This window comes from Trichomycterus rosablanca, chromosome 5, assembly GCF_030014385.1.
Source record: "Trichomycterus rosablanca isolate fTriRos1 chromosome 5, fTriRos1.hap1, whole genome shotgun sequence".
Classification (NCBI taxonomy): domain Eukaryota; kingdom Metazoa; phylum Chordata; class Actinopteri; order Siluriformes; family Trichomycteridae; genus Trichomycterus; species Trichomycterus rosablanca.
The window spans coordinates 12673545-12683797 of record NC_085992.1 but is presented as its reverse complement, the minus strand read 5'-3'; the positions used below and the strand labels follow the sequence as shown (position 1 = coordinate 12683797).

The 10253-nt window shown below is 41.0% G+C and overlaps 1 protein-coding gene across 2 annotated transcripts in view; it reads right to left on the bottom strand.

Annotated features, from left to right (window-relative positions):
• Window positions 1–805: 805 nt before the first annotated feature.
• The window catches only part of ppp2r5eb (protein phosphatase 2, regulatory subunit B', epsilon isoform b), a 36879-nt gene continuing 27431 nt past the window's right edge, over window positions 806–10253 (bottom strand). Inside the window, exons 7-15 of one of the 2 annotated variants that reach the window (XM_062995733.1) lie at window positions 8915–8974; window positions 8680–8788; window positions 7368–7421; window positions 7230–7280; window positions 6027–6146; window positions 5623–5750; window positions 3902–4003; window positions 2807–2955; window positions 2011–2097 (exon numbers count right to left, since the gene is read on the bottom strand). In XM_062995733.1, coding sequence (XP_062851803.1) covers window positions 2856–2955; window positions 3902–4003; window positions 5623–5750; window positions 6027–6146; window positions 7230–7280; window positions 7368–7421; window positions 8680–8788; window positions 8915–8974 — 724 coding nt within the window. In that variant the 3' untranslated portion in view covers window positions 2011–2097; window positions 2807–2855. Of the gene's footprint in view, window positions 2098–2806; window positions 2956–3901; window positions 4004–5622; window positions 5751–6026; window positions 6147–7229; window positions 7281–7367; window positions 7422–8679; window positions 8789–8914; window positions 8975–10253 lie in introns of both variants that reach the window. The other variant, XM_062995734.1, reaches the window with a different exon arrangement.

The following is a 10253-nucleotide window of genomic DNA, read 5'->3' as shown; positions in this document are numbered from 1 at the left end:
TTATTATCAAGGGTTCTGTGATGATCCAGACACAGTTTATCATTCCTTTATGTCAGGAGTTTTATCAACCTTTTTTTAAGCGACCCACATTTTGTCTACGATTTTTTTATGCGACCCAGGCAACACAAACAGCATCTTACTCTCTCTATACAGAATGTAACAAAGCCTCCACAATGAAGCATTCAAGTACAAGTTTATTTATTTATTATTATTTTTCTCTACGACCCATTATTCATCTGTTGAATGCCTTTGCTCCCCACATGCATCAATGACCCTTGGCCGCCCATGACCCTGTCACCGGTTTACCACTGTTGCCTCCTTGGACAACTTTTAATAGATGCTGACCACTGCAGACCGGAAACACCCCACAGGAGCTGCAGTTTTGGAGATGCTCTGACCCAGTCGTCTAGCCCTCACAATTTGGCCCTTGTCGAACTTGCTCCAATCCTTACGCTTGTTTATTTTTCCTGCTTCTAACACATCAACTTTGAGGATAAAATGTTCACTTGCTGCCTAATATATTTCACCCACTAACAGGTGCCGTGATGAAGAGATAATCAGTGTTATTCACTTCACCTGTAAGTGGTCATAATGTTATGCCTTGTCGGTGTAATAACTAATAAGGATTTCAGGAAGCAAAGCCACATATATCAGTAAAACCCACCATGCCTTCCAAGCACTTGAAACATAACTGATATCATTAAATTACTTACCGACCCATAGTCATACATCTGTTGGACATGATGAAGATTTCCGAATAAGTCATCCGTCATTGTATCAAGATTTTTAACAACCTCAAAACAGGTTTAATTTAATACGTCTTTATTTTTAAAATAATTAAACATTTGTCATTTTTTCCAGCCCACTTTGCCTCTTTATGATCGTTTGCTTCAGCTCACCACAAAATGAATCTGGATGGATTTCAGACCTCAAATGAATGAAATAATCACTCTTGCTCTCCTCTTCGACGCAGCAGCCCTTCTTCTCTAACTACATTTCTCTTAACTAAAAGCTCAACGATGAAAACATGAAGTAAAAACGGAAAAAAAAAAAAAAATACAGCAAGTGGTTGTTCAGCTTTAACACTCTGTGATCGTTCCTGAAGAAAATAAACATACATAATGTAGATAACAGATCAAGAAACTGCATTCGGTTACAATAAACATCCGTAACACTGTAAGAAACTAGTACGCTCATACCTACGTCAGTCAATTAACAACACAAAGCTCGATTTTGGCGCAGAGACTCCAGACTCCTAATTATCCATGTGTGTGCAGCTGCATGTGTGTTTGTTAGCTTATGGATACCAGTGCCAGACTGGCGCAGAATCGAGGGGAAATCAGAAAGACCGAACTAAGACAACAGAAGAAATGAGCAGCACCGAAAGAACAGAAACATTGTGTTAATTAGCTGGTGTGCTATCGCCGTTTAGCATCTAGCTTTATCGCTCTGAGGAAATCTTCAAGCTTGTAAAAGTCCACGTTTTATTTAAGGGCAAAAAAGAAGAAATTCAGCAGGATGAAAGGGCAAGAGACACAGAGACAAACAGCAAGCCAGAGAGAGAGAAAGCGAGTGTGAGTGAGGGTCTGAACTAGCGTTAGCAGGAATGAGCCGTGAGGTGAGGTGAGTCTCTCATTGCTGATTTCATTGCCTTCCGCAGTAGCAGTTCATTCCAAGTCCTACAATCTGATCAAGTCCTTTTTCTGCCTCTTTTTTTCCTCTGTTTAAGTCCATTTGTAATTTCTCATTCAGTGTAATATTCTCAAGGAAGAATATGGCAGGAAAAAAAATATATTTACAGTGTTGAAATAATGAAACAGACAAAGAAATTCTACAGTAAAGTAAGTCGCACGATACAGAAATGGGGAAATTACACACATATATATATATATATATATATATATATATATATATATATATATATAAATAAACAAAAGGGGAAAAATGAGCACAGACGTGGGCCGACATGGTGGGAGTGTTAAGGAGGCTGTGGCAGACACGGCACAGCGTTAAGTGGGAATAATAGCGCCTCTCTTTAGCTCCAGATCTTCCAGTTTCTTCCACAGCTCCTCCCGTTCCTTTTCTTTCTTCTTCTCTCTAAGAACAAAAAATTAAGAGGAAATGAGACAATGATTACTCAAATCAACTTCATTCTTTTTTTTTTTTTTTTTCCACTTTTTTCCCCCAATTTTTCTCCCCTAATCTAGTCGTGTCCAATTACCCTGATTGCGTCCTCTATACTGATTCGACCCCTCACCGCTGACTGAGGACGCCTCTCAACTGACATGCGCCCCCTCCGGCACGTACAGTCAGTACAGACTGCATTTTTCACCTGCACGAGTCGAGTTCATACACCGACGGGCACTGTGTACGAAGGGCCACACCCCCATCAGCATTATTCCTCAGCCCTGTGCAGGCGCCATCAGTTATGAGGACCTATGATCCGACTCTCTACCCTCTAACCCTGAACAACAGCCAAACGTTGTTCATGCTGCCGCCCAGCCCAGTCGGAAGGCAGAGCTGAGATTCGATACGATGTATTCAAAACCCCAACTCTGATGTGCTAGCGTACTTTACTGCTGCGCCACCTGAGCGGCAAATCAACTTCATTCTTATGCATCTGTGAGGAGACTGAGACAGGAGAGTGGGGAGACGTACATAGCAAGTCTTACCCTGCATTTACGACGCAAATTATTATTAATATTATTATTATTACTACGTTGCTTCGAAAAGTTTCTGCACTTTTTTTTTTAACTCTATTTATTAAGAATTTTAAAAACAAATGACATCACTTTTCTACAGTCACCTTCCAATGTATTTTTCCAGCGTCGTACCAACTTTTTAATGCCATCAGCTTAAAATGTTTTTGGTTGAGCGTGTAGCCACTGATGCATCGCTGCTTTCACATCATCATCACATGAAAACTTTGTGGAAACTTTTTGAAGATCCCTCGTACTAGTATTATAAAAATAAAGTAAGCAAATAATAAATGATCGATGACAAAGTTAAAGCTAGGCTGGTTTTATTAAGTGTAGCCTAATAAATATAGCAGCAAAGTAATGAATTTACATCCTCCAGTTAAATTAGTGTACTGAACAAAAAAATATATATATTTAGTGCAAGTAAAGAATTAAAAACTGTCACAGGAGCTACTGTAAACACGCCCTACATCTTCCTCGCCCAACAGCGCCCGCCCTAAATTATTGTACAGATAAAAACTCATCCAAATAGTTAAATAATTAATTTTTCCCCGTTTTAATTTCTTCTGACCTAACGGATCAGCTTCTGTAAACAAGTGCTTTACACAGTAACTACACAGTACACTGCAGGATAGTCCTGGGTGAAAGAAACATAAGTTAGGCTGCTTTCACAAACTGGCTGTACTGGCTGTTTTTTTTTGTGTGACGTGAGCCGGATTCACTGCTTCGCCACTCGGTTTTAACAGCTCGGCTCACTGCTGAGCTCAACGGTTAATTCTAGTTTCATACTGCCTTTTTTAAAGCGCCACCAATAAGAGAAACTGTTTGACATGGTCAAAGCCGATGCACGTACATGGCAGAGTAAAACTGATTCTCAGTGTGTCCTAATAGCCCTGACATTAAACAGAACCATATGGAAAATATACAGCATGGCGACTGGTGAGATGTAAAATTTCAGAAAAAGTCGCTTGCTGTTCCTTCATGGCTTTTGCAATAAGATATTTCTGCATTTGTTTAGCTAAACAACATTTCCTTATTTTCCTACTGTGTCTCCATATTTGATTGTCAAATCTGTAAAAGTGCCTGGCGCTCAGTAGCACAGCCGACAGTTTTTGTGGCTTATCATGTAAAGCAAACGCGTGCACAAAATACAAAACGCTCAGCATGTAAAAGCAGTCTTAGAGAGACGACTGCTGTCTTACCTCTGACGATCTGACTTGTAGGTGGCAGTGAGTTCATCAAACAAAGTGCTGTTCATTTCCATAAAGGCTTTCAGAACGTTGTACACTAAAGCTACGATGGCCCTAAACACAAGAGAAAAGAGAGCAATCAGACTAACAAAATCAGGAAAAAACACCACACACATGCTTATTATTATTATTACAAAAACTCACGCTATGGTGCTATGGCCAAAAGTATGTGGACGTCTGACTATTAGCTTGTTAAAAGTACTCAAAATCCATTAGCATTTACACCGATCAGCCATAACATTAAAACCACCTCCTTGTTTCTACACACACTGTCCGTTTTATCAGCTCCACTTACCATATACAAGCACTTTGTAGACAATTACTGTACAATTACTGACTGTAGTCCATCTGTTTCTCTGCATGCTTTGTTAGCCCCCTTTCACCCTGTTCTTCAATGGTCAGGACTCTCCCAGGACCACTACAGAGCAGGTATTATTTGGGTGGTGGGTCATACTCAGCCCTGCAGTGACACTGACATGGTGGTGGTGTGTTAGTGTGTGTTGTGCTGGTATGAGTGGATCAGACACAGCAATGCTGCTGGAGTTTTTAAACACCTCAGTGTCACTGCTGGACTGGGAATAGTCCACCAACCAAAAATATATACAGCCAACAGCGCCCTGTGGGCAGCGTCCTGTGGCCACTGATGAAGGTCTAGAAGATTTCCAACTCAAATAGCAGCAACAGATGAGCGATCGTCTCTGACTTTACATCTACAAGGTGGATCAACTAGGTAGGAGTGTCTAATAAGAGTGGACAGTGAATGGACACGGTATTTAAAACCTCCAGCAGCGCTGCTGTGTCTGATCCACTCATACCAGCACAACACACACTAACACACCACCACCATGTCAGTGTCACTGCAGTGCTGAGAATCATTCACCACCTAGATAATACCTGCTCTGTGGTGGTCCTGTGGGGATCCTGACCATTAAAGAACAGGGTGAAAGCAGGCTAATAAAGTATGTAGAGAAACAGGTGGACTACAGTCAGTAATTGTAGAACTACAAAGTGCTTCTGTATGGTAAGTGGAGCTGATAAAATGGACAGTGAGTGTAGAAACAAGGTGGTCATGTTATGGCTGATCAGTGTATATAAGGTTGTCGCTCTAATAGACATTTGTGCTCATTTAATTAAACATGAGGATGGATAAAAAGCATTCATTGATGTTATGAAGCTATGTCTGTCGATGTTCCAATTCATCCCAAAGTTGTTCAATCGAGCAGAGTGGCTGGACAAACTGGACTGGGTTTTTTGTGCTTTAATGTGAACAGGCTTCGTCAAAAAGTTCTACTTTAATAATTGATTTCATCCATCCATTATATAGAATGCCTTTTTTTGTCATATATACATATACGGATGTACAGTACAATGAAATTCTTTCTTCACATACCCCAGTTTGTTTGGAAGCTGGGGTCAAAGCGCAGGGTCAGCCAGTGTACGGCGCCCCTGGAGCAGACAATGGCTGCATCCCAAAGCTGGGATTCAAACTCTCAACCTTTCAGTTGATAGCGCAAAGCTCTACCAACTAGGCTACCACTGTCCCTCCTGCACTCTACACATACTTATGGCACGTGTGTGTATTTTTATTTATTTAAATGTTTTACACCATGCTTACATGTAATTATCATATTTCAGTTTACAGTTCTTGTCGAGTGTTGCACGTGTGTACTCACGGGTTCCAGTGTTCTTTGGAGATACGGTACAGGCTGGCAAACATGATGGGCAGGATGACGTTGGAGTTCTCCTCGATAAGACTCATGATGTACTCATTGTTCCAGTAGTACAGAGCTCTCTCAGCCACCTTCACAATCACATATAACAAATACACAACGTAAAAATGATGACCGTGGAAATGCTTCAATCAACAAACTGTATAAAACCACATGTCCTTGGTGCAGTTTAAACAGGTTGACAGTGCCCTCTGCAGGAGAACAGAGGAAACACCATCTTTAAAACCAATAGTGCTAAAAATATTTGGATGTGAAAATTCATCAATCCAAAATCAACAGAAAACGTCAGTATATTCCTAATAATAAACCCAGAGTTGTATGACTTGTGTCAACTGTAATAATCAGACCTGGAAGTGAGGGCTGGAGACACATCTGGAGATCTGTTTGAAGAGAGGCTCCTGGATCTTCACAAACTGCGTAGGTTCGATCACGTCCAGAATCTCCTCCAGCTCTCCTAAGAACATCACCTATAACCAAAGACACATATTTAGAACCATTCGGTTATGTGTGTTGTGTTACGGCACCACTTACACACAGACACGGGCAATTTGGAATGATCAATAAGGGAAACTCTCATGGAGACAATAAGTGCCATTTTTCTTAGTTTGTTTGTCTTTTTTATTAACCGCTTTATCCTGGTCAGGATGGGCACTGTGCAGGTAGGGTCCCAATCCTTTGTAGGCATTTGGCACACAGCATAACCCACCTGTGGTTGGTGAAAACCTAGTGAGCTTCCATTCTGCCTACCTAGGCAGCTGCCTAAGTAAAGAGGATTCTAATAGGACATCAAACTTATAAGGCAGATTATTTAGACGCACTACAGCGATTACGATGTCACACAGTTAGTCAGGCCATTCAAACCAATATGCTGAGGCGGCACAACCCACTAGCATGCAAGCGCACATCTCCCTTCATGTACCGAAAACTGTTACATTGGGTGTGGTCGAAAACCTAGTGAGCTACCTTGCTCTAAGTAGAGTTGAGTCTAATAAGACATCAGACTTATAAGGCAGATTACTTAGATGCACTACTTAAGACAGCGATTACAATGATGTCACACAGTTAGTCTTAGGCCATTCAAACCAATGGGCTGAGACGGCACAACCCGCTAGCATGCAAGTTAACATCTCCCTGCTTGTACCGAAATCTGTTACATTGTCACTGACAAACCCCAATTCGCAAATAAATGACACTTGTACACCTTTATACGAATTAAAACCCAATGCTGGGAACGCAATCATTGCTAAAGAAGCATCGGATGCTCCCTCGTTATTCAGTCAGATTATTGCTCAGAATTAAGGTACCTCAGTAGGCAGCATTTTAAAGTATCTAGGAATTCAGACAGGCTTGTTCTCGAGAGCACAAGTAGGATGAAGTAAAACGCTGTCTATGTACAGAGCTCACTAGGTTTTCAGACAGACCCTATACGTGTGCCCAAGGGGGTATATGTGCAGGCCTGTGGGCGACTTTGTAACAGAGGACTTGCTGAAGAGATTTGGGAAAAACTACACTGGGTGAGAAAGCAGCATCATGCTAGTTAGTGAACTCACTTCTTTTTGACTGCATGTCTTCGGCCAGAACTTGAGAAGGCCTCTAATGACCTGCAAAAAGAAACAGAATCAGAATTACAAGCATTTGAAAAGTAAACATGCTCAAATTTGCCAGAATCCTTATCAGATGGTACTCACGGGTTCTGTTAACGTGGGGTCTTTCTCTAGGAACTGTACAATACAATACGCCAGCTGTAAAACAGACCAAAACATCCAAGTTAACAACACATCTGTAAAGATATACAGTGGTACCTTGTAACTCAACTCAAAATCTCAACACCCTTTGTCGAGAAATTTGTACCCTTAAACTCAACATGTTCAGTTTGTTTTTTGAATATTCGTTTTTAACAATGAATATTCGCACTTTGTAAAACATCAGTGAGAATATGAGACGAATCTGCATTTGTGTGGAATAATCGTCAAATTCACTCTGGGTGTGTTCGAAAACCTAGAGAGCTGCCTTGCTGTCTTACTGTCTACATAGGCAGCTGCCTCAGTAGAGAGGATTCTAATAAGTCAATGACTTATAAGGCAGGTTATTCGAACGCACTACTTAGATAGCGATTCCATCGGGTTTCGCATTTCGCGTTTAGCATTTAGCATCTTGCCATTAAAACCAATAAACTGAGGTAGCACAGCACGCTAATGTCAATATAACATCTCCCTTCATGTACCGATAACGGTTCAATTTCCTGACAAGCCCGAACTTGCAAATAATAACACTCGGTACAAGTTTATACAAGTTAAAAATCAGTAATACTTTATTTACGTTTGAAAATAACTCCATTCGTTTCTAGGCCCCGTCAGCCATGTTTATTTTTCTGTGAGAGAAGAGCACCCGACCCGCAATGAATGCCGGGATTGCCTTGATCACTAAGGCAGCGTCGGATGCTCACTCGTTCTCGAGCCAAAATAACATTGAAATATTAAGATGCCTCAGAAGTGAGCATATTAAGACATCTAGGATTTCGAACAGCCTCCTTCTCGGGAGCGCGCACAGGATGACGTAAAATGCTGTCTATGTAGACAGCACACTAGCTTTTCGAACACACCCTCTGAAAGCGTCCACATGTGTTTGTGTTTTCTTCACTGTTTCACTTTTAAACTTGAGTTACAGCTCGGGGTTCTGAGAAATTGTGAGAATCAGCTTTTTATATTATACTTGTGTTATTTTTAGTGTAGAAGTGTCAAAAACAACCCCATTATTTTACATAAGCCTAAAATATACACAAGTCCACAGAACCATGGAACACATTAACAGGTTTCCCATACATCCTTACGAGAAAAAATACCTTGAAACTCAATGTCTTTTAAACTTAGCGCCACTCCCACAACCAATTGACGTTGAGTTTTAGGGTACCACTGTATTTATCTATAAAAATGACCAAAAGCATGCGGACACGAGACCCTAAAGTTGTTGAACGACTTGTTCCAAAACCCGGGAGCGTACCTGTGCATGGAAGAGCGACAGACTCCTGACTGTATGCAGAGGAATCAGCACTTTCACCAGAAACTGCTTGTGTTCGGCTTTCAGAGGTAAAGCAAAGCCGTTGATGATGCTGCCAGAGAGAGAAACAGAAACGGTGGTGTGTTGGTATCTTAGAAGTACAAGCACAGATGTATGTTTGGGAAATAAGTGCTAATCTTATTTCATAGATCAGCTAGCACAAGGATTACGAACGTACCTTCCCAAAATTTCCAACAACTCGGCCACTCCGTTGAAGTGCTCAGTTTCATAAACAAAACTAGAGAGACAGATAAAAAAAAACAGCTTATTAGATTTACAAACTAAATTCTCATCAAATCCTTAAACATCTTATAAGCGTGGTATATTTTACATTTCATACAAATGTCCCAACTGTCATATGAGGGATCTTCAAAAGGTTTCCGCACTTTTATATTTTGGTTGGAAACGGTGAGGGTGTGAGGAGCAGTAACTGGTCGCGTCTAAGAGACTGGGAGAGAGCTTACAGTCTGGATTTAGCGACATCTGATTCCCACCTTTTCGTACACTCAAAGAAGCTTTACGGGGAAAAAGATGTTCATGTGATGATGTGAAAGCAGTGGTGCAGCTCAACCAAAAACATTGTTTGCTGATGGCATTAGAAAGTTGGTACGACGCTGGAGAAAAGGAAGATGATTATGTAGAAAAGTGATGTAATTTGTTTTTGAAATTCAAAATAAATAGTTAAAAAAAGTGAGGAAACTTATTGAAGATCCCTCATATAAAGGACGTTTAATTACATTTTTGCCAACAAACATGTGCACCCTCATCAAACCTGGAACTAGAATGTTTATCCACTTTTAAACTTGAGTCCAGATTGATCAAAAGGTGTTTTTTTTTATTTTCTTTATGAATTTTTCTCCCCCTTTATCTCCCAAATTTTTTGTGTCCAATTGCCCGATTGCATCATGCTTCCTCTCCACTAATGCCGACCTCCGCTCTGATTTGATGAGAACGAAGCTAACCCACGCCCCCTTTGACACTCGGGCAGCAGCCCTATGCATTTTGTGACCCACACTAAACGACACACCCTGATCCAAACTCTTTCCCCACATCTGTGCAGGTGCCATCAATCAGCCAGCAGAGGTCGTAGTGAATCAGTTACGTATATACAGTATATACAGTTAGTATATACTCCCCCCCCCCATATAAACAACAGGCCAATCGTTGTTCATGTGGCCGCTCAGCCCAGCCGGATGGCAGAGCTGAGATTCAATATGATGCATTCAAAATCCCAGCTCTGAATGCGCTAGCGTGTGTTTTTTCCGCTGCACCCGAGGTTCAAGGGATGCAAGGGACAATTTAGAGCAGGGTTCTTTAAACCCTGGGCCAAAAAATGGGTTGCAGAGAAAAAATTTATAATAATTAAATAAACTTGTACACGAATGCCACCTTGTGGAGGCTTTGCTACATCTTGTAAAACACAGAGAGTAAGCTGCATTGTTTGTGTTGCCTGGGTTGTGTACAAAATCATTGACAAAATCTGGGTCACTAAAAAAAAAAAAAAAAGTTTCTGAGTG